The sequence below is a fragment of the Vanessa atalanta genome, chromosome 5, assembly GCF_905147765.1.
Source record: "Vanessa atalanta chromosome 5, ilVanAtal1.2, whole genome shotgun sequence".
NCBI lineage: Eukaryota > Metazoa > Arthropoda > Insecta > Lepidoptera > Nymphalidae > Vanessa > Vanessa atalanta.
In genome coordinates, this window is record NC_061875.1 from 9,529,325 (window position 1) to 9,553,339 (window position 24,015).

Genomic DNA, 24,015 nt, shown 5'->3' on the forward strand with positions numbered 1-24,015 from the left:
TTTTATAAAAGATAGCTTCATATAAAGTATATTTTGTAAATTTAATAATAAATAATTAGAATAATTAATGTCGTGTATGGCCGCACTTGTATGCATAGAGTACATCGGTGTTTAGATATAGGAAGGTTAAGTTATAAAAATTGAAAAACATATTTTTATTGCAATACAATAAATGTCTTTTGAACCAGTAAAACATTAGCACGTCACAAATGAATACACAAAATAAAATTAAAAATGTGAATGTGTAAATTGTTTGTATTTAGTTTTATACTACCTATAACTATTAAATTTATAAGTCTTATTTAACTGGATATTAATTATTATGACGGAGTTCTCCAACATAGACCCTTCTCACACATCTGATCAAAGACTAATATTCAGATAATTTTACTATTTTTTAATGATTTTAAATATTAATAACTATTTAGACATTAAATCGTGATCGTTGCAACTGCGACATAAATTGTCGTTACTAAACCTAAATTGTATACATTGGGATGAAATTACGAATAGGTTGTGAAACAGTATAAAAGAGCAGTAATATTGCGCTTCGGACGAGTAAGAAGTGTCTCCCCCGCCGGACCCGGCATCATTTGGATAATTCCGTGTACGGATACAGTTATAATAATTGATCTTCGAACTCAATCTTTCAATGTGCTGCCCCAAGAGGTATTTATAGTGTAATGTATTCATCTTAGTAACTTTTAAATGTATAATATGTAGGTGGACTGGCAAATGGGCTACCTGATGGAAACTAATCACCATGACGTAGGAACTGTTAAAATAATCATAGTTTCTTATATTTCCAGTATCAGTGACCTTGGATACTATGAAGCTATATCTCTTGTGCCTTTAATTACCCTGGCTCACCCACCTTTTAGAGAAGTTAAATTTATTTTAAATATTTGGATATAAAACACAATATAACCGCTATAGTAGCCAGTCAGCCAGCCAGCCAGTACTTGCCCTATTGTTGGACAAAACCATCTTTTTGTCTCGAGGAAAAGTTTTTAACGCTTAATCCACCACGCTACTAAAAGTTCAGGCTGTTAGATATCATATTTGGCAGAATTGATTTCAGCACATCATACACCATTCTTCTTCACCACCGACCAAATTAACACCACATGCCCTGGTTTGAGTCTGCAATCTTTGGTTAAGATTTACGTTTTTTTACAACTGGACCATCTCGACTCTATCGTACGTGCTTTAATAAAATATTTAAATTTTCAGATTCTTACGAAAGATTTGGTGACCGTAACAGTAGATGCTGTTGTGTATTTTCACGTTTTGAAACCGTTGAACTGCTTGTTACACGTCCAGTCTCACAAGTACATGTAACATTAATTTATTTGTTAAAATAGTAAAATTTAAGCTCTTTTTAAAACTATTTATCCCTATTATAACTATTTATTTAAATGTCCCGTCACTGGTTATCACACAAAAACTTAGTACTTTTTTAGCATTTTGCTCTAAACTACTTGCTAGATATATGTCTATGTACCTTTATGTTTGAAATGAGGGAATACCAATTTAAAAAATTTCAATCTTGCTTGCTTGGTTTTCATGTGTTTTAACTTACACTGAACACGATATGGCTACATGTTATGAAACAAAAACTCTCCGCCGCCTCTGAACGTGATAAAGTCAAAAACTGCTGGACAGATTTTCATACCGTTTTTACAAATGGAGTGATTTATGAAGTTGACGAACTAGTTGGACGTGCTTGACCAGTCGATCGATTTCGGCATTACGGCTATGGGACCTAAAGAGACATGCGTAGATACGCGGATGATCGCAGTCTACACGCAAACAGAAAATGGATAGATCCTGCCTTACAAGGCTGCCAAAGCGACGAGAGCAGATATCATCTCTGACGTAAACGCACACCCCAGCTGGTTGTTCAGGTGGCGTACGTCCTGAGCAAGGATAGCCAGAGAGGGATTCTCCACCGCAATTGCTAGTACCCTACTGGGGTAATATAACCAAATTCTGCACAAACATCATGTTTTGTGGGGAACGGAGTTCGGGCCTCCGGGACTCTCACATACCGAACAAAAGGCGGTGGCGAAGCTACCACTTTACGCCAATTTTAAGTGAGAGAGTGGTACTTCGTCGGTCGTGCAGTTCCATTGGTGGCGCAACGGTGATACAAGGAGATAAATATTACCTGCGATATCCACCTATATGGGTATGGACTGGTTGTCGCACACCAACGGTTGACCCATTTGCCACGTGCCTATAACACGTAAACCGTATACCTTATTCTATCAGCGCGAAACCTAAAAGGTAATTAGTGAATTATAAATAGCACACTCAACAAGCAATTTAGTTCTGCTTGCTCGGATTTGAATCAGTGACTAGTGCATAGAACTAGTAGACAGTGAATATTTCAGATCATTGTGTTTTTTAATGTGTAATATTGTATGTATAATATTGTATAAAATATATTTTATATAATTAAATTGAATATTAATAATATATTTAATATTCAATTATAATTACAGACATGCAACTGAATTATTGGCCGTGACTATTTTAAGAAATATTTTGGGTCAATATACATTGTCAGATCTATTGACAAACCGTGAATCAATCAGTCAAGCGGTTCGTAAAGAAATAGATAATGGAACAGTAGAGTGGGGCGTCGAAGTGGAACGAGTAGAAATGTAATAATTTCACAGCCTTAATAGTTTTACTTAACCTTGATTTCACACTGTAATCATAATTAAGTGTTTATATTAACTAATATTTAACCAATGGTCGAAATTTGACATTTATTGAAAACAAGCTGAACCTGTGGCTTACCCGTGCGAAATTTATAAAACTTTACCTACTTGGCACACAAAGCGTCGCTCAAAATTTTACCCCCTCGAGTGGTGAATTAAAAAAATAGCCTATGCCCACTCAATACTATATATAATAATATATAATATACCTATCTTCACACCAAGTTTCATCTAAATTGGTTCAGTGGTTTAAGCGTGAAGCGACGACGAACAGAATTACTTTCGCATTTATAGTATTAGTATAAATTTGATTGATGATGATTTGAAGAAAACATGTATCGAACATACCTTTTTTTCATTTGTTCATTTTATTTCTTTTTTTTTATTGATGAAGCTCATCAATAAAAATAGTTCTCAAACAAAAAAGAGATGATCGGTTGATAAAGAGAGCGAAAAAAGATACTGAACTTTTTTGTCTTATTAGATTCATCCTTGAATATTATAATTGATTTAAAAGTGTTGGAAGACCGCTGACTTTCTGATAATATTTTTATTATTTTAATATCAGAAATTAGCTATTTGTTAAATTTACATAGTATTTCACAATTAATCAATAAAGAAAATCTAAGAAGTGTGTCTGACTGTTCCATTTTAAACATCCTACCGTATAATATGCATGTTTATATGTACCACATCCTTTATACAGAAAAGATGTAATCTTACCATACGAATTGCAAAAAGCTTTGGCTGCGGAAGCCGAGGGTACGCGTATCGCTAAAGCAAAAATCATAGAAGCTGAAGGTGAAATAAAAGCAGCAGAAAACCTTAGAGATGCCTCGAAGATTATTATGCAAAAACCTCAAACTATACTTGTATGAAAATTTTATTATATATAGCTTGTGGTAGATTATACTCCTATTTTACGATATAGATTAATTTCTTAATAATAGTATAAAATGAGATACCATTACAACTTTCTATATTTATAATGGCATTCCCATTATTATCATATCTTTTTACATTTTCATTGGTTCCATTAGTAGATTTCATGAGTCGGAACTTGATCTTTTTTATCTTACAACTCAGTTTTTACCTGTATCACGAACATAAAACAATGCATAAGATGTATACTATCGTGGGTTTAACCTAGATAAGTCCAAAAGGAAAGGAAAAATTGAAGTAACTTCAATATACTAAAAAATAAAAAATATAAATTTAAATATAACTAACTTAAAAGTCTAGTAGATAACATATCTAGGATCAGCTACGATAAAAAATTAAGACAATTCATCAGATATTCCATGATTCTTGTATTACAAATCACGTGTGTTTAGTTTTTTGAAATTATCTTTACGATCTAATAGTATTAATGTTTACAGTTAAGATATTTGCAATCGCTCAACTATATCGCCTCACAACAGAAAACAACAATACTTTTTCCTTTCCCTATTGATATTCCTGATCATCAAAAGTAAATAAAATATTAAAATTGATCAGTTGGATTTTTGGCATGAACACAAAAGATCGGTAATTTAAATTATCTTTACTAGTAGTCGTTAGTAAATTCTAGAAATATGACGTCGTGTTATTTTAAGACAGTTTATTGACGTTGTCAATTTAACTGAGAACATCAGCTCTGAGAGAAGAAATATTTTTATAGTACAAAATAATACATTATATAATTCAATTCAAAATATCAAATTGAAAGGACATGAAAAACAAAGAAAAAGCTAGAAAATCTGATCATTTAAATCAATCACCGTCCCCATCACACAGTGTCTCTCCTAACTGCGACGATCAAATAATACCAAACAATGACATACAAAAACGAATTCCACGAATGCAAGAAACCCAAGGTCATTTATTTATTACTGAATTTTAAATTCAAATCATAATCCTTTTTTCATTCTCAAATGATCTATCCGTTGCGTCTTAGCGGCAACACGACACATACAAGACGGTTTGACCCGAGAGTGATTATTACATACTTCAAACGTATAAGATATATATACCTACAACGAATAGATATCATAATACAAATCCAACTTAAGCTACTTAGTATTATAAATTGCATATATTTAACAAAATTACGTATGTTTTCAGAAGATGACAAGCTCATTGAAAAAGTTATGGTGCTAATATCAATTATTCTTGTCATACTAACTTTCCCTCTATCTCTCTTCTGTATTTTTGTGGTTTGTTTATTAATAGCTTATAATTGATATATATTTTATTGAAGTTAATAAAACCTTCACTAACAATTTAAATCGTTTTAGGTCGTCCGTCAATTTGAAAGAGCAGTAATATTGCGCAATGGCAAAGTACATAAAAATCGCGCATATGGTCCAGGCCTTATCTTCTATTTACCTTGTGTTGATACTATCAAATTCATAGATTTGCGAACATTTGTTTATTCTGTTCCACCGCAAGATGTGATTTGCTTTTTCTTACATGATTTTATTTTTATTTTTTTTCTTATATCAAAAATATTTTTTAACTTTCAGGTCCTAACTAAAGACTCGCTCACCGTATCTGTGGATGCCGTTGTATTTTACAAAATAACAGATCCTGTTCTAGCTGTTTTAAGTGTAACCGATTACAAGTAAATCAGTTTTTACAATGTACATGTTAGTTATAGACTTTCATGTAGAATTTAACTTAGACTTGCAACCTTTTTTAAAGTTTTAATGCACTACATAGTATTTTAAGTGTTAAGCCGTGTTTAAAGTTTATCGCACTCTCGACAGTAAAGGAAAAAATTGTGACGTAACCTAAAAACGAGGAAAAATAAACTGGAACTTGTAGTATACCTATCTAATTAACACAAAGACAGACAGAAGAAAATTACGCTTAGTATGTTATATATTAAAAAGCAGATTTTTTTACACAAAAGTGGAATGTTTACAGGCTGTTGTTAATTTATTTTATTGTACAACTAGCGACCCGCCAGCCAGTGCGCAAAAAATGTTTAATGTAAATTATTTACGACATCACATAAGAAACCTCTAAAATTATCAGTGTTTATCTACTATATTATGCATGTGTTATACATATAAACCTTCCTCTTGAATCACTACTTATTAAAAAAACCGCATCAAATATATATAGATCTAAGCATACATAGGGACAGACAGACAGCGGGAAGCGATTTTGTTTTATACTATGTAATGATGTGAAATGATACACCATCAGTTTTTTATAAATCAATATAAACGGAGCGTTCATATTGGAATAATCCGATAAATTTGATTTGATCAGGTTAAATTAGTAAATTTATATCTATAATTATACTTAATATTGAAACTGGCACATGACATTGTTAATTTAATGCAAATAACATTTTATTAGTTTAAAATCTCATCATCTCGTCAGATTTTTTGTCATACCAACGATGAAATACTATTTTGCACATTTGGCCCAAATAATTCTTAAAATATAATTCAAATTTAGACTGTCAACCCACTACCTAGCTGCAACAACACTTCGTAATGCACTTGGAACAAGAAAGCTATCAGAAGTGTTAGCAAACAGACCAGCCGTGAGTCACCAAGTATTTGAACTCATGAAACATATAATCAGAGATTGGGGAATCCAGATCGTCAGAGTTGAAATGTACTTTATATATTAACTTACGGTTATACATAATAATTTATCAGAACCAATAGAAATTGCTTCAATAGTTAAAGAAATATCCTTTATGTATGTTACTAAAATAACGAACGTAGTCTTAGTCTAGATATTTAATATAACATACAAACTTACATAAGATATTTAAGATACACATTTTAAAGCTCTTAACAAATGACATATGTATGTTTCAAATTTTAATACGAAAAATTTTAAAACATACGTTTGACATAACTAAAAAATAAGTTTAATTTAAATGATTTTTGCATGTTCGTCTGTGTAGTACCACCCACTTATCAGGCAAGCACAGGCTCAAGAGACATAACAACTTAGTTCTAAAGGCTGGCATCACATCAGCCATTTAAGGAATGTTTAATATTTCCTACAGCGACAACGTCTATGGGCGGTGGTGACAACTTACCATCAGGTAGCTTATTCACTGTCCGTCAAATTTTAAAAAAGTAATAATATAACAAGTCACTAATGATTTTCATAGAAAGTTTAATAATTCAGTAAAGATATTCGTCTGCCCATTCAATTGCAAAAAGCGATGGCGGTAGAAGCTGAATCGACGAGATTGGCAAATGCTAAAATCATTGTTGCAAAGGCCGAAATCGAATCGACCAAGAACCTTGAACTAGCTACGGGTATTCTAATGGACAATCCAATATGCATGCAGGTTCGTGGAACAAAAAAGAGTAAAGTATTGTTACACAAAACGGTTATTGGACTGGATTCATTGCTTTAAAAGAGACATAGGGAAAACATTTATAAATAAAACAAACAACGGTGGTTCCAATTAACCAATAAAATCAATCTTTTATTACTTTAAAAAGTAAGGTCTATTAAAAAGGTTTAGGAACGTTTATTTCCCCAAAGAACAACGCTCAGCCATAATGAATTTACTAAGACTAATATCTTCCCGCGGCTTTGCTCGAATCTAAAGGGATTTTTTGATAACGTGTATGCAATAAGTCATGATATGATCGGTTGATTATGATTCATGAAAGCGTTACTAACTCACTTTTATTTAAATGCAAGCAAGATGTTAGTACTATTTAGTGTGTAGTATTATCTATTTTTGTGTCACAACATTTTCATTCAAATAATTACATAGATGTGGTTCCGTGGTTGATAACTTTTAAAATAATATGTAACGACCAATACTTGATATTAATATCCAAAACATATTTACACAACCTCATTGTTTTAATAGACATTAACTTTCTAGGTACTTATATTCATTATTACGTTTATGAAAAGTAAAATGTATATAACATTTTAGTTTTCATAAATGTACACATTACATTCGATATTAACGTGAAATCAAGTTTGACCAAACCAAATAACCTGATGATAAAAGAATGTGGTCGATATTTTCAATATTAGAAAAGTCTGCAATAAGGAAATTCACTAGAATAATCCACCAATACTACCAATTCACGTGCTGAAGCATCTTAGTGGATTAACTTACACGTCTTTTCCAAAGCGGCGAGAAGGCCTTTGGCCATTACATAACAATTTTTAGAAATAATGTACTCAAAAAAATATTACTAAAATCAGTTTTCATATCATGTCTGGCTAACGCACAACAATTAAATATAACTAAAAGTTGTTCGTAATGTTAGTTATCATAAAAACTAAAATACATATAATTATGATTTAAAATAATCACAGTTGGTAATTAAAATAGGAAATTTAATAGGCTTGTGTTTATTACAGTTTCAGTGTTTAAATAATGACCAAAATCCTTCCGTTTCGTTCGAAAATCTTAAGTGGCAAATTAGCATAATTGAAAGTTTCCTGCGTTTTCTTCATTTTCATTATAATTTCAGCTCAGATATTTGCAGTCACTGAATACTATTGCCGGCGAGAAAACACACACAATTGTTTTTCCTTTCTCCGTGGACACTTTTAAGAAGATATTTAATAAATGACGTACATAATTTATTGTTAAATATATACAAGAAATATATAACAATGAAATTAAATAAAAATAAATTCAGTGATTTTATATATTATTGTTTTTATTTAGCCAACATTTACAGCAAAATAAATATTAAAACAAAATCTAGTACTACTCTTACAAATTGTAACTATTATACAGTTTAAATGACTAATATTCTCCTGAGTCATCTTCGTTTTGATGCTGTTGAGCATAATGAACTGGTGCATTCGGTTGACCACCGGGCTTCTTATGTACAACAGCCTGAAAACAGAAAAAACATATTAATATACATAAACAAAACCAAAAAAGCGTTTTTTTTAAACGGTCAAAGTAAAAGTATTTCATACTACAGCCTTTTTATCGTGAAATAGATGCTTCACCCGATAAACGTCAATACAACACTGCACAATACCTCGAGTTCTGCTAAATTAGATAGAGTTCCCCCGGGATATTCCCATATTAATTTCTGTATGATCAAATTACTTTACAGCGCTAAATTAAATGTTTCAATCAAAAGAGAGTGTTCAAGTCAAAAACAACAATATCTCTGTAATTCAAATACCTGGAAACCGTTCTTAGGGTCGGCGGTGTATCGTACGAGACGAATTGAACCATCAGGCTCGACCAGAGAGTATTCGCCGTGAACAACGTCTCCGTCGCGATATTCCTTATGGTCTTGTTGATTTCCACTGTGAGGGTCTTGGACTCCATAAGCGAAGTGATAATCGGGTTTAGCCTGTTTCATATTATTTTAATAAACAATTAAAACATGTACATAATGACGACTTTTTATATCATTCTTAATATTAAATATACGAAAAGATACTAACTTTGTAATCAACTGTTTTCAAACGATCATATTTAGCTGTTTCGGGATTAATTTTTCCAGCTTTATGATCATATCCGTAATCCGCATGTTGTTGAGCGGGAATACCGTGTGCTGGGGGAACTTGAACTTCGGTTATCTTTCCACTAACTGGACCGCTAAAACGATTATAAGAAAAACCCCCTGGAGCATGACTCGAAGAAACGACTGTCGCTACTGCTACCAACGTGAACGTCTGGAAACAAAACAAAAAGATTATTATTATTATCAAAGATTAATTTGCAAAACTAAATATATACATATTTTATTTTCAATTTACGAGCGATTATGTATAAAGTTCATTGGTGTTAACATTAACACCAAGAGAAAACAGTGACATTCACGGTCATTTGGCGCGAGGTATTTCCCAAGAAGTGGCAATGAAAATTGAAAATTAATAAATACTATGGCATTAAAATTTAAAATATAATGCATTAAATAAATATACCCATTACAAAACAAGAATGTTATAAGTTATATATCCAATAAGTAATGTTTCAAGTGTTACCTTAAATATGAATGACATTTTGTTTGTGATTAACAGCTGTTAGGATTGTCTGCACCGTTGCCTGCGGGACTGGTGCCTTCTCTACCGGTATTGTGGTTTTATACCCAGAGCGTTATTTAAGAAAGTTAGGGTAATCACGAACTTATTTTGTCGGTTGCGGCAAACTATGAATCAATATTTTTCAATATTTAGCTGAAGGTAGGCCGTGTGATTACAATATAAACACTTTATTGCGTATAGAAGCATTTTGAATAGGCTTATTTTCGTCATTCCTTTGACCACATGAATTTCATTATAGATTTACTGTCAGAAAATAATTTAAGTTTAATTTTTACTATCTTGTAATAACCCTTCGTAATAAAATGTGTATAAAAGTGTAAATATATATTACATTTTTGTCTTATGAAACTTAGTTTATTTTAATTAATAACCAAGGATATTCCAGTGTATATCTTCAAACTAGTTATATCATTTAAATTATTTTCATGTAGAAAAACTTCCTTCTTAATTTTTTCTATCGGCCTATTGCTATATATTTTTTATTAGGATATTATCATTTATTTTATATATTTATATGTGTCACCTGATGTTGAATGGTCACCAACGCTCTGAGAAATTAACCGCTGTATTCCTGACATCGTTTATGTGCCACCAGCCTTGGTAGCTAATGATTATATCTCCCTTGCAGTGGTAAGAATATTCGGTACTCCACCATTAGCTGAGGACACCAAGGGACCAAATATAAAAAAAAAACCATTCTTACACTTATTTATTAAATTAGATTATATTCCCACGCTAGCAATACCAAACTATTTGTACTTTATCAATTCTCGTTAAGAAGATGTAAAAAAAGGAACTCATTTTACGAAATTAGTTACTTATGGTAACTGTAGAGAACTGTGTTTTAGTTAGTTTATGTAAAAAACAGGTTTTTTTAAATAGTATCTAAATAAATTAATAATGAACGCAAACTACATGAAAAGTGGGGGCAGAGGTCCAATTTTATCACAATGCAACACCGCACCGGGGCTTTTATCTGCCTACCAACGCCTAGCAACCATTGATACCTAACGCATGTCATAATAACACTGTAATAACACTGGCTCACTCATCCCCCAAACCGGAACATAACAATACTAAGTATTGCTGTCTTTTTCTTATTTTTAGGGAAAGTTACAAATTGGCTTCTATTAAATAAATTAATTATTCCATAATTATTTCTTTGATTTAAATATGGATATAATTTATTTTCAATTTAAGGTATTATGATAGTGATAGTATGGTATCACCGGTATGGCCACAATCCCTAAAACTTTCAAAATTTCAAGAACTTTCTCTTTCTTTCTTTTTCCATTTATATATCATCGGCTTAGCATCGAATTCAAAGTTCAAATTCGATATACTGATTATAACGAATATATTAATAATGGTGTTTTGAAGTTTGATATAACTTTTAACAACATGTTTCTACTGACCTTTAAGCATTTGATTTTTGACCCATTGGAATGATTCTCCGGAGTTGGAATTATTTAAAGTGAGCAGGATTTCCAGGAGGTTTTTTTTATACCTACCACATGGATTAGTAATTTAAAGCTGAAATATTAAGTGTGGACAGCCGCAGTTTACTAGTTGAGTGTGTCTAGATTTCCGTTGGTGCGACTCCAAGGATAGCATGCCTGTTCCCTTAAATATTAGCATTATCCACTGGAACTTTGGTGATGTACCCATTTTTATTTTTATACAAACTTAATTGACCTGGCGAACGGTGTTCTAAATTATTAAATATAAAATCATTTAATCGTCAGTACCGCCTAAGTATTAATTTTAAATCATATAAATTATTCTAATTTATATTTCATTGATTTTTCAATCGTTGTTTTATCCCAAATTGTCACGCTGAGTCTAGCTGGCATAATTTTTAGTTATAGAATAACTCAAAAACTGTAACTAAATTAAAAAACTGTAAAACTATATTAAGATCTGCATTTGTAATAACAATATGTATAACACATTATTACAGCTTGTTACATAAATTAAATAATTATATAAACAAAACTGCATTCTTCTTCAATTTTCCACAGTTTTTTAAATATAACAGTGTATTGTTATTGATCTTATACTAATTTCATTGACGTTTCCTTCTAGTCCGAGGTCCTGGGTAGTTTCTAACTCACACTGAATCGTCTACGAGAGTTCAAATTTAGTAGAATAAAATAGTTTAGTATATACGCCGTTACCATAAACAATGTTTTACGAAAATATATTTTTCATCGCCATTTACATTAAATGTAGTTACTAATAATAATGTCAAATTGGCCGATGGCCACCGCGATCAAACTCAAGACTCAAGAGAGACTAACAATCTACGCAGGAAATATTCTAGTACACTAATTTGATAGAGTAACTTTGCGCTCCCACACAGAGGTACCCTCAGTGTGTGAGCGCAAACATAGACGCACCCTCTATCCCCCACTCTCATAATCCGATTCGATGGCAAATCCGATATGACCGGAAAGAGCTTGGGAGCAGGACCACGCCTTTACGTGCTTTCCAAGGTACGATAGTGTATACTTCCAAATCCCGATTTCTCTGGGCTGCTTGTGTAAATTTTCGACTAAAAAAGCCAATCACTTTTTTTCGACCTGAATAGGCGTTTGATCCCATTATATCAGCATCTGCGGCGTTATAATATTCAGCCACGAAACTAATGAGGCAGTCAAAAAAATTATAAATAATAAAATTTCCTTCAACTTTTATAAGAATCATTTTTGAATAGGACAAATAGTTGTAGACAAATATTGCCACATTCGCGAAATCGTTTTAGGTTTTTTTTATTATTCAGATTGAGTTATTTATCCGTTACACTACGAGGCAAAATGTAGTACCAACTGTCTATGTACTCTAGTCTCTATGGTTAGTGATGATAATCTTTACCGGTTTGATAAGAAACATGATGTCATGTCATATTTAGTCTTCAAATTTCCGAATTGGAAATATAAAAACTACCGAACTCTAACATAAAAACAGATTTATTTTATACAAAGTTATGTTATTTTTAAAGTCTAAACTATTTACTAAGCATTTTTAAATAATATAGTAAATATTTTCTTGTAACTTAAGAATAGTTATTGCTACATTTTGTTTTAAATGTTTATTAAAATTGAATTGCGTATATGTAGACTAACACAACACTACAATTTATAAATAGTTCAATATGAGATATCGTTCATAATCGTTGTATCACATTAGTGGTTTGTGAATTAAATATATAGTTATCGTAAATATGGCTTCCAAAGAGGATAAACATGAAGTTCCTGGTTGTTCTCGCATTATAATGAAAAAAGGAGATATTTCCAGAAAACATAAAAAAAACTTTGTTAGAGCGTGTGAGCTTGAATCTGAGAAAGCCTATCTGAATTACACAGAACGCTTGCAAATGATGTTTTTGCCGAATTGTTCAACAAATTTTAATTGCAAACATTCAGAAAAAGTAAGTATGCCGACAAGACAGACATTAATAACATATTAAAAAGAAAATAGATAAAAATATTTAGTATTTTATCGATAGTGACATAGTGCATATTTTTTATTGCGCTATAAATAGTATTTTCATAGAAATTGCAGATACATCAAATATCACCCAGAGTCATCAATTCAATTCAAACGGAAATTTCTGATAATATGTGGTATGAGGCTTTGGACATAAGTTATCTATGCATAACACCAAAGCAATATCTGACTGCGAATGCTCTTAGAGATATTGTGGAAATCATGCTGGTAAATATTTCTACTATTTCTTTGTAAATGTGATGCAATATACAATTATTTTAAAGAGATCTTGTAAATAAAATATAAGTTTCCTTATATTTCCAGAATGCGCATGAAGATGTGTCTTCAAAGTACTCCATTACTCATCTCATAAGCAAATGTGAACAAGTGCTAGCATTGCATTTTCGAATGCATCCTCCTTGTGGCTTGCATGATGCTATATTGTCCCTTTACAATAGTTTTTTAACGGATCCAATGACCTCGGCATCTAATACAAATAACAAGAAACATTCTACAAGGAATGACCATGGCTGTGATAAAGGAATTATAGAATATTGCTTAAATAGATTAGAGTATGAAATAAGTTCAGAAAGCAAAGATGGCCCTCTAGTTAACAAAGACAATATCATTCCAGACAATTTAAAAGGAAGTCTTAAGGGATTGCATTATGAAAAAGAATACCTTGAGATATATGAACTACTAGAAAGAACCGAAAGAATAGAAAGATTAATGGCAGTTCTACGTAGTACGATAGAATTGATACAATTTAATCTTTTTATCTTAAGATCAAGGTATTTAAAATTTTACTGGTGGTTTTTTTACTCATTGATCAATCTACTGTCAAACAGCAATATTTTGTATTGCTATGCTTAAGTTGCAAAGGCAATGTTATCACAGGCACAAGAGATATAACAGTAGTAGTTTGTAATTTTAGGAAAAGCTTATGTTTATGATAATGCTAATATCTATGGATGGTAGTAAAGATATTCTATCAGCCAGACTATGAATGACATCAGTCGTATTACTAATAAAAAAAGTGAGTTGTAACCAGTGAGTTGAATAAACTTCTATAAGTGACTTAAATCATCATAGAATTTAATTTTAGTAACTTATATTCTGAGAAGTGTTTGTTTATAATTAATGTAAAAAATAATAATTTTATCTAACTTTATTCTGGTGACTTTTAGATCTAAGTATAACTTAGTATTGCTGCAGAACTTTGGAGGTAAAAAATAAACAAAATATGTTCTGTTATATATTCTGTTATATAAAGTATATAAAGGTTTTGATAGGTATCAATATCATTTTAAAATTTAACACAAGCAGAAATTAATAATATTCCAATACTTTTAATGGTAATGCATAAAAAATACTCTTTATAAAACAATGTGAGAAAATTAGGAGTTCCTCAAGCATATCATAAAAAAACTATGGGCAAATTCAACATAATTCCCATACAAGCTTGGCATTCAAGATTTTTTTTATTTTTAAAATAAGAGCTATTTAGTGCAACTCCACATTGAATAGCCTAACAATGCTTAACATAATTTTAAATAAAGTATTATTAGGCTTCTGCAAGTTGGATAATTTAGTTTATGGTAGCATTATTATTTAGAATTAATTTATGTTTTTACATTTTCAGAGAATTAAGACAAAACTTTCTAATGCATAATTTATTTCTGCCTGTTTCCCCGTTCTACCAAATTCGGAAAATATCTAAGCAAATAATAAAATTATTTGCTTATTTTGTGCATCTCAATTACCCTGCAGAACATATTAAAATTATGAGTGTAAGTAATAATCTATTCAAATATAAATGATAAAGACTTTATTTTAGACTATTACTTTTATATTTTTAAAAAATATTAATGTTATATTTTTGTCAATCAATAATCGATTTTCTTTACAGATTATTTGTTACTTCTTTATAATTTATTTATTTCTTTGTTTCAATTTATTTTTAATTACAATAAATTATTTATATTATAGTTGTACAATGTTTTGTGTTCATAATCTTTTATTTTTTTTAGATTTGGTTAAATGTTGCGATTGAAACTCATATGTACAATGCCAATAACAGAAATTGTAACTTTTCTCATCTCGGATTATTTGGAAATGACTTTGCAGAAGAAATAAATACTGTAATCTCAGGTATAACAAAAAATACTTTTTTTCTAAATAGATTTTATTTGAATTAAATGTATGCTTGAGTTGCTTTGCCAAATAAATTTAAAAGTGGGATGGTGTAAACAGGATGTTTATTGATAGGTGAGGTACACTTTACAAAATTATTTAAATTTATAGTTTATTTTACCTTAAATTATTAAAATAACATAATGAACGGTAAGGTACTATTTGTAGCACACACAATCTTTATAAAAGTTATATATTTTTATTTCTTTTGAAATTTTATTCAATATATAATATTTCAATTAAAGACAACCTTTCTCAAGTTACTAAAAGCTACAAAATTAATAAAAAAATAAACTGTTTAAAGTCAAAATCTTTAAGAGATTTAAACCTTTTTTAGATTATTTAATCAACCACCTGCAAGCTTCTTTAACTTGGAGCATTCTTAAATAGACGGATTATGCTATCTAGGCTACAACAAATCTTTAAAATTATTTTTGCCACTCTCACATACAATAACAACTTTCTGCATATGGATCACTCAATGTTGCGAAATCGATTGAATTTAATTAAATAGCTAAATATTGTAATAATTTTCAACAAATATTAAAAATCGGAAATATGTTTGTTTTCTCATATGGTAATTATGTTGATATATACTTGCTGAAACCATATAAATTTAACCTCTTCCATACTTAAGTCTATTCAATCCAAATCTATTCATACATATGTGAAACATGACTATTACTAACCATTACAAACAGGAGACCCCATATACCTAATAATGGGAAGCGCTGTTTTCATGGTTAGAAGAATTTACTTTCAATTAAAACCTCTTTCTTTCAGATCTTCCACATGAGTCTATTATCAAGATACTGTCAAAAATACATCCAAATTATATGAAGCGCGAAGTAGGTTATTTGTATTGTAAGAAATATCTTAATTATGTTGAAGAGGATATAATGAATGTATTAATAACATTTTTAGAAACGTCAAAATGGAAAGATTTTCCAAAAAGTGATTCTGAAAATTTACTAAAAAGATTGAATATAGTGGAAAGCACACCAAAAAATATTATGATACATTTATCTAAAATTTGTAAAATTAAAAGTGTCATGTCTAACAACAATATGAGTTACTCTAAATTTCAATCTCCTGGTGAAAGTGAAATTAACCAAGATATTATTATAAGTGCCTTGTATATAAGTCTTAATGCTTATCTAGAGTCATATAGTGTTCAAAATGTTAATGCAACTCTAGAAAAAATGAATAATTCAGAAATTATTTTAGAGAAAAAACAGATATCTGAATATTACATTACACCAGAACTCATAAAGATCTATAAAAATATTTATCAGCTGTTACCAAAAGTTATTTTAATTTTAAATGATTTAAAAAAAGACAATAGGTTACCAGAACAATTTAAAGTTTTTGAAAGACTTTTTACATTTGATTTAATTGAAGAGCCTAAATAGTAGTAGAGTAAACCTGTGAGGGATATATTATTTAAGCTTCTCGCATATGGTGTAGAAATATAGATTCTATGAGGATTTTACCAATATTTGCTAAGCAAAACTGTAGAAAAACACCAGAGAAAGTACCGAACTTAAAAATTCTAACAGGTACTCACTTACAATATACAAAATATTTCCAAAGACATGCGGTATCTTGTTATTTAACTTAGTAATATCTAAGTCGCGTTACCGATGACGTTAGTCAATAGCTTATTTTTATTATTATATTTGTACTTAACTAAAACCAGGTACACAAAATGATGTTAACTAACAATATAATTATGTAAAAATTATTATTTTTATTCTTATATTTTTTACATTTTTAATTAAATTTATACAATTGATTTTCATGTCTGATTTCTTTAGAAGTCTTCGTAATATTCATTAAATGTAATAAGTCACTACTTAGTATAAAAAAGTCGCTTCCCACTATCACTCTATCCCTATGTATGCTTAGATATTTAAATTTTGATGCGTTATTTTTTAATTGATAAAGTTATCCAAGGGGAAGTTTTTAATGGGTATTACATGCATATATTAGTATTGAAATTTATAATTTACATTTATAATTTTTGAGATTTCTAATGTGATGAGTAAATAAACACATATTTTGTGCTTACATTGCAAACGCTGGCTTAACCCTACAAGAATGATCGAAATAATGTGCTACAGTATTGTACACCTTAAAAGGATACAAAAATGTCTATGGTCGATGATATATGTCTATCTCTTAGGGATAACCCACAGTAATCATTTTTTATCCTTTACTTTTTACGAGAAATAATGGCTTATTTACGATATGGTTTTAAGCATTACAGCATTAATCCATTCCATTTCCAAATACATTGTGCATTTAATATAGAAATTTAAATGAATATTTCCGAAGATATTACAGATTTAACATGCAGGGATATATCGGTTTGTTTTGTAAAATGACAAAAAAGCTGTAAAAGTTGGGTCGCTAGTTTATTATATATTCATTTTCATTCGATTTTATGCCATAATTAACGAGTATTTAGGTAAGGTTAAGTATCTATGTATAAAAGTGTCACTCATTATGTAGAATTAAATACCTCTTTGCAGGACTCCATCGTATCTTAATAGGTGATTTAGAGCTCAAACCGGGGCAAGCACTATACATATGTATATATTTGTATGTGGTTATAATTTATCTTTTTACCTAGAGGGTCATATTAGAAAGCACGCTAATAAAAGTAAAACGAAATTAAAGCAAGAAAGTTAGTCATCCACCTTCAAAAGGACCTATTTCCAAACTATTCTGTAAGTCAAATTTGAATGTCCCAATTAATGAACGAATAATCAAGCTGCAGTAGTGCCTTTCTGGTAAATAAGAACACCTTGATTCCATATCCTTGGGCACAGGGCCGGACCGTAAGTTCAGGGGGCCCTGGGCTAATACTTCTTAGGGGCCTACCTAAAACATATCTGAACATAGACTTGAATTTAATTAATTCAATGGATTTGATTAATTGCAGGTCTCGCAGGGCTGCAAACCATACAATCTGTTTAATTTAATAAAGTTATGGATTCTTTCGCATTATCGTCTATTTTTGACTTTGACTTGAATCCACGGGGCCCTGGGCTGAAGCCCAAAAAGTAGATATAGGTCCTGTGGTAGTAAATAGAGATGTATGTTGTATGGTAGATCCGGCCTTGCTTGGGCAGACACTTTAAAAAACAAAGATTTACTTATCTCATAACTTCTACGCTCCATAGGTATTCAGAACAAACGCCCGTGGCATTCTCAAGACAAAGTGTAAGACTCGATGGTTTACTTTGTAGGCTTGCTTCCCGTCATTTATTTACACCAATAGTGCGTAAGCGTGTAATAGTGATAAGCGCACTGCGTTTCGTTGGACAAGTGACGAATCCTCTAGTTAACCTTACTTCATTTATATACATGAGTTAATGATCTTAATATATATAACTTCAATTAGCTCAATATTTAACTCACAGTAAATATTGAGCTTACAATGAATATCAATAAATTACTTGTAACTTCCTATAAAATGATTATATGCAATTTCAAGCAATAGGTGCTAGTTTGAAATAGAATATCTACACCAATTCTAAAAAAGACTATTATATATAGACACAAAAAATTTTATTTACTTTAAATTAGGAAGAATAGGGGAAGGCTGTAAATGTTGGAAACAAGACAAAATGCAAAGAATACACAGGATCGGTTAATTTTATTGCCATGTTAAAGTTTAAACTAAACATTTTTAATTCTGAATAACTGTTTGTTTCATCTTTATTCTATGATTCTGAGGTTTAATAGACTTTACAAAAGCAAACAGAATCAGCTCAGAATATTTAATTCTGAAAAATATATAAATCAAATTAATATTTTGGCATAAAATGGCCTCTTGCTTTTTTAGAGCGTTTTGCTTTCTCTATGTCTACATTTGGATATTCAGCTTTTAATTTTTCCATATCCATATCTGGGAAACGTTTCAGTAATTGTTGAACATGATTAAAATCTCTATTTCGTGCTTTTCTCTCTATATTATATAACTTTTCTTTATATAATCTATAGAATTTCTTCACTGCTAAGCTGTTTATATATCCATGTTCAAAATATGATCGAACCCAACGTGTATTCATAAACTTTGGTAAATAGTATTCTTGCTTTTGATATTTTTCATTCAATCCCAATAGGTTTACTACTTCATCTACGGAACGTTCACCAGTTTCTCCAGTTTCTAATTTATAATAGGCTATGTTTCGCTCTCGTATAACTGTTTCTATGTTGTCCATTGATTCTTGCACTTTATCAATCCTCTCTGGGTTAGGAAAAAGTTTAACATTTTCATTACACTCATGTTCCATGGTGTAGAGCATATTACGTTCTTTTAACAAGACATACCATAATTTATGTAAATCTCCATTGGATTTTATTCTCAGTTCGTCTAACTTCCAAGATCTTCCCACTCGTATATTTGATTCATTCCAATTCTTTTTCTCGTCAAAAAATTCCATTAAATCGTATTGTTTACATGTCGTGTGTATGGTTCTCGGAACCTGTGGTAATCCGCTAAGACTGAATACTTTATTTGATCTGTATGTTACTGAGGTAACATTTCGCAAAACACTTCTAAACAAAGTAAAATTCATTTCTTACAAAATTCAAAGTCACAAATAGAAGAAAATATGTTTCCCCATTTAATTTCTATTTTCAGTAGTGAGGTTATTTTCTTATTACTTCTGCTTCAAACTTCAATTTTAGTTTATATCTTTATCTATGGTGTAATTCTGAAATGAATCAAAATAAAGAATGAAAGTCTATGATCTCAACACAGATATCAGTAACACCGACCAATAAAGTTTTAAAACAAAGTAATTATTTATTTTGTCCGTAATAAGGATTGATATTTAGAATTTTTAGAAAAAAAATTTAAAATAATGCAAAAGGGTATTCGTTTTTTTTAAGACAAAACAATTTGATACCTTATGAAAAAAAAGTAACTAAAATAAAACCAAAGATAACAATAATTCCAACTTATATTTATTGTTATAAATAAAATTCACCATTCCTTAATGTAATTTCACGATCTTGGTAATTAAACATGTATTACAGGTAAACGAGTCGTTACTTAAATTGTCCGCACTGAGCATGAATACTCCAAACATTTTTAGTCATTCCTTTATTAATGTTTTTAGGAAGTTTCGCATTATTTAGTTTTTTATTTATATAAAATAGAATATATTATGTATTAAGTTTTGAATAATTAATCAATGTTTGATTAATTATTATTTTTACTTTATGAAAGATAATATTTCTAAAATAATAGTAATTATCTAATTATAATCATGAAATAATACTATAATTTTCATTCTTTATGTTGTTGAATTCTTTGGTAATGAATTTAACATCAACATTCGAAATAACAATTTAATCTAGGTAACATTTTTGAATTTTGTATATCAACTGTGGTGAGTGGTCAGTCACAGTCAGAGGTAAACGAAAGGAAAATATGATAGTAAAAGATACGACAGTGATCGTGTATTACAGTGGTTTGTTTTGATAACATAAAACTACGCTAAATGTTAAGAAGTTGTAACCTATGACTGATTTATATGACTATGCTGTGCGTGAAAAGTTGTTTTAAGTTTTGGATTCGCGTTTGTTGAGTGTGACTTTAAATTTCGAAAATATTTGACGTCCAGAGGAGTCATCAAAAGGTACCAGATATTTTAGACATTAAATATAGCATAGTTCATAATTAGTTAATATCATTTAAGTAAACATTTCATACATAACCTCATCAATATCTTAATTGTGTTTAAAGTTTGTGATAACTTTCATTGATCTATGTATAGTTCATTTTGTTTATATTTACAACCTAATATGTGATATCATTTATACTACTGCTAAAAATATTTTGCAGAAACATTAAAAAATGCTATATGAAATCGAACTAAGTAATCTAAAAATAATAATGTGTGCTGTTTTAATTATGTAGATCAGGAAAATGACTAAATTTGAGAAGAATCATTACTATGATAACATAAGTTTAAGGGTTGCACCAATTTTCTTACTCATACATAATTAGGGATCTATTTGTTTAGATTACAGAACAGAATATTTTATAGTTAATTTTGAGAAGATATAGTATATTTTTGAATTTTTGGTATCAAAATAATAGAAGTGATTGTTGAAAACATTAATAATTTATTTTTAAAGATATATAAATTAAACTATAACACAAATAAGAATGTAATAAGAAAGCAGATGTTTGGTCTGCAGTATAAGTTATTTATTCCAAATTTTTATAATTTTTATTATTATTGTTTATAGATATGATATATTCTGTCAACAATAATGGTAGAAATACTATAACAATGTTAAATATACTGAAAAATCAAAAGGTTTCCAGGAGTTGGACATAAAACTACTTGATCTTACCTAATTTGAAATAAACAAAGTATTGAATGAAGTCACGATAATAAATGTTTGTTTGTTACTTAATCATGCCTGAAAAATCTGATGGATTCAAATTAAAATCTGATATAAGTTGAACTAGTTATGAAACTACATATGTAAATAGCTTTTTTTGAGTATTTTTAATTAAAAGAAATTCTTCAATTGCTCTTGGTGTAGAGGTAAGTAAGAGGGTATGTTAAAATTATGTATTGATTATAGTAATATATTTATCGAGTTAAAATAAACATACATCAGTGATGTGATGGGGCCCTATCTGAAACTATATCTGAATCAAGTAAATATATTTTTTTTCATAGTGTCATGCCTACCGTTAGTAGCTAATTGTTTTTGTAGGCTACTCCTTGTTTCTTGAATTATTCTTAATATGAAAAAGGCCTAATTGTTACCTGTTAATTTTCTCTTTTACAATTACTAAATAATCTAATTTTCATAACAGAAACTGTCCAAATCAATCGGATAATTCAAAACAAAATATCCAATTATTCATTATGTATATAAAATTATAAATGTTTTTTAGTAAAATAACAAACCACCTATAATTGTATGGCAAGGTTACAAGGCAAATTAAATTGATGATATTGGTCAACTTCAGATCTCTAGCAATGTACGCACACATCTCTGACAAGTATAAGTATAAATTTTAAACAAAACTTTTAAGTTTTTAGTATAATAGTCACTTTATTACATAAACTATGGTGCATCTCTGTTTCTTATTGATGAAATCTTTGTGTTACAACTTTGTCATTACCACATATTGCTAATACGATAAATATTAAACTATGGTTAAATAGACTATTTATATTTTCATTTTCATTGACTAGCATGATATGTAATGTATACATTCATAAAACTGTTTCATATAATAAATACATTAAGTTATCATCCAGACGTCACAAATTCTTTAATATTATTTTGAACAGGATTTTCTATATACTGACTTTTTCTTATACTGTGCCCTCAAATTTAAAACAAGTCTCATTGTCTTGCATTAAGGTCGGCCTGAATTTGAATTTGCAGCTCTAAGTTTTAGAGGCTTGTGATAATTAATATCTTGCTCTGCGAAAAAAAATAACTGCCTTAGATTCTGCCATCTATAAACCAACAACTGTAAATAAACTACAAAAATAATAAAAAATCTGAATTTGATGGTTAAGTAGAATATGTTTCAAGTGTTTAAAATTAGTGTGCTTATGGATCAACCCATGACAGCAAAAAAACCGCCAATACAGGTTAGGTTAGATTTTTTAGATTTATTTGTTACATTTCTATATATATAATAAATAAATCCTTACCCAACCTAACCTATATTGGTGCATTCGCAGACTTTTTCTTTTGCTGCGGTGGCGTTAATATAAGTACCAAAATTAGTTTAATTTAAACTTCAGTCTCAATTTTGCCGATTTGAAAAAATCCGACGTCATTGAAATATATTCGGTCACAAACATCTCACACGGCGATCTCAGGGACGCTGATCGATGTATATAAATGTTTCAATTGCAGACACTTTCGCTTACTCACACATAAACAAACAAGGTCTATACACAGTGTATAATGTATTGTAAATGAAGCCTTACTTATACGACATACGCTGGACTGTAGCTTTGCGACAAGGTAGTAAATAAATTCACGATTACGTAATTCAAAGAAAAAACTTACTAAATATAAAGGTGCAAAAAAGTTACAATTTATACATCCCCCGGTGTTGCAGATGTCCATGGACGGTAGTAGTCACTTTCCATCAGGTGAGCCTATTGCTCGTGTGCCACCTATATCTCATAAAAAAAACACAAATTTTTGTATATTATTTTTAATTTGATGAATTTTAATTACTTTTCTCAAGGTTTTAATGTAATGACAACACTTTAAAACTTTTTTATACTTCTAAGCGTTTTGTTGCTGAATCATTTTTATAAAATCTGTGACACACGAGTTATTCAATATGTCGATTATTGGCATTTTCTAAATTCGCTGGGATCTTGCATCACTTTCAAATCGTTAAAATCTTTTGAATGGAAGCATTTTTAAGCTTCACTTAAAATCTCTAAATGTCTAATGCGACACGGATAACTTTTTTTTCTTTCATTTTCTACCCTTCCGATTGGACGTATATACCCCCATGGCACACAAAACACAAGGCAGAGCAGCATATTTTTGTTAGAGGTACGTTGGCCCTAAC

The 24,015-nt window shown here is 30.0% G+C and overlaps 6 protein-coding genes across 6 annotated transcripts in view; 4 read left to right on the forward strand and 2 right to left on the reverse strand.

Annotated features, from left to right (window-relative positions):
• Positions 1-532: 532 nt before the first annotated feature.
• LOC125064406 (stomatin-like protein 3) lies at positions 533-8,293 on the forward strand. The gene is made up of 11 exons (XM_047671397.1): positions 533-669; positions 1,234-1,331; positions 2,508-2,669; positions 3,436-3,601; positions 4,109-4,256; positions 4,833-4,924; positions 5,006-5,161; positions 5,234-5,331; positions 6,180-6,341; positions 6,870-7,035; positions 8,192-8,293. Exons 6-11 carry the CDS (start codon positions 4,859-4,861, stop codon positions 8,291-8,293), a joined length of 750 nt encoding a protein of 249 aa, XP_047527353.1. The 5' UTR covers positions 533-669; positions 1,234-1,331; positions 2,508-2,669; positions 3,436-3,601; positions 4,109-4,256; positions 4,833-4,858.
• On the forward strand, positions 1,820-3,607 carry LOC125064405 (stomatin-2-like). The gene is made up of 3 exons (XM_047671395.1): positions 1,820-1,878; positions 2,508-2,669; positions 3,436-3,607. The coding sequence occupies exons 1-3, from the start codon at positions 1,820-1,822 to the stop codon at positions 3,605-3,607; spliced, it is 393 nt and encodes a 130-aa protein (XP_047527351.1).
• Positions 8,294-8,392: 99 nt separating the features above from the next.
• On the reverse strand, positions 8,393-9,695 carry LOC125064407 (cuticle protein 21-like). The gene is made up of 4 exons (XM_047671398.1): positions 9,678-9,695; positions 9,135-9,365; positions 8,867-9,040; positions 8,393-8,565 (listed from the first exon to the last, which is right to left on the reverse strand). Exons 1-4 carry the CDS (start codon positions 9,693-9,695, stop codon positions 8,473-8,475), a joined length of 516 nt encoding a protein of 171 aa, XP_047527354.1. The 3' UTR covers positions 8,393-8,472.
• Positions 9,696-12,677: 2,982 nt separating this feature from the next.
• LOC125064073 lies at positions 12,678-17,218 on the forward strand. Its single transcript, XM_047670854.1, has 6 exons — positions 12,678-13,167; positions 13,293-13,454; positions 13,551-14,017; positions 14,869-15,016; positions 15,257-15,377; positions 16,203-17,218. The coding sequence occupies exons 1-6, from the start codon at positions 12,961-12,963 to the stop codon at positions 16,829-16,831; spliced, it is 1,734 nt and encodes a 577-aa protein (XP_047526810.1). The 5' UTR covers positions 12,678-12,960; the 3' UTR covers positions 16,832-17,218.
• Positions 17,219-19,064: 1,846 nt separating this feature from the next.
• LOC125064104 (39S ribosomal protein L47, mitochondrial) lies at positions 19,065-20,154 on the reverse strand. Its single transcript, XM_047670896.1, has one exon. The coding sequence runs from the start codon at positions 20,006-20,008 to the stop codon at positions 19,235-19,237; it is 774 nt and encodes a 257-aa protein (XP_047526852.1). The 5' UTR covers positions 20,009-20,154; the 3' UTR covers positions 19,065-19,234.
• Positions 20,155-20,850: 696 nt separating this feature from the next.
• LOC125063978 (bifunctional heparan sulfate N-deacetylase/N-sulfotransferase) overlaps positions 20,851-24,015 on the forward strand; it is a 114,616-nt gene continuing 111,451 nt past the window's right edge. The window contains exon 1 of the mRNA XM_047670736.1: positions 20,851-21,076. The gene's annotated coding sequence lies outside the window, so the exon portion shown is untranslated. The remainder of the gene's footprint in view (positions 21,077-24,015) is intronic.

What these genes read in the sequence shown, in the direction of transcription:
- LOC125064405 (XM_047671395.1), top strand. Translation starts at nt 1,820, where the DNA reads ATGGATAGATCCTGCCTTACAAGGCTGCCAAAGCGACGAGAGCAGATA. An exon ending in GAGCAGATATCATCTCTGAC is followed by an intron (nt 1,879 to 2,507) that starts GTAAACGCACAC and finishes TTATAATTACAG; the next exon opens with ACATGCAACTGAATTATTGG. An exon ending in GAAGTGGAACGAGTAGAAAT is followed by an intron (nt 2,670 to 3,435) that starts GTAATAATTTCA and finishes TCCTTTATACAG; the next exon opens with AAAAGATGTAATCTTACCAT.
- LOC125064406 (XM_047671397.1), top strand. Translation starts at nt 4,859, where the DNA reads ATGGTGCTAATATCAATTATTCTTGTCATACTAACTTTCCCTCTATCT. An exon ending in CAGATCGTCAGAGTTGAAAT is followed by an intron (nt 6,342 to 6,869) that starts GTACTTTATATA and finishes TTAATAATTCAG; the next exon opens with TAAAGATATTCGTCTGCCCA. An exon ending in ACAATCCAATATGCATGCAG is followed by an intron (nt 7,036 to 8,191) that starts GTTCGTGGAACA and finishes TTATAATTTCAG; the next exon opens with CTCAGATATTTGCAGTCACT.
- LOC125064407 (XM_047671398.1), bottom strand. An exon ending in TGAAAACAGTTGATTACAAA is followed by an intron (nt 9,041 to 9,134) that starts GTTAGTATCTTT and finishes AATATGAAACAG; the next exon opens with GCTAAACCCGATTATCACTT. An exon ending in ACCCTAAGAACGGTTTCCAG is followed by an intron (nt 8,566 to 8,866) that starts GTATTTGAATTA and finishes TTCTGTTTTCAG; the next exon opens with GCTGTTGTACATAAGAAGCC.
- LOC125064073 (XM_047670854.1), top strand. Translation starts at nt 12,961, where the DNA reads ATGGCTTCCAAAGAGGATAAACATGAAGTTCCTGGTTGTTCTCGCATT. An exon ending in CTTTTTATCTTAAGATCAAG is followed by an intron (nt 14,018 to 14,868) that starts GTATTTAAAATT and finishes TTACATTTTCAG; the next exon opens with AGAATTAAGACAAAACTTTC. An exon ending in AATAAATACTGTAATCTCAG is followed by an intron (nt 15,378 to 16,202) that starts GTATAACAAAAA and finishes TCTTTCTTTCAG; the next exon opens with ATCTTCCACATGAGTCTATT.
- LOC125064104 (XM_047670896.1), bottom strand. Translation starts at nt 20,008, where the DNA reads ATGAATTTTACTTTGTTTAGAAGTGTTTTGCGAAATGTTACCTCAGTA.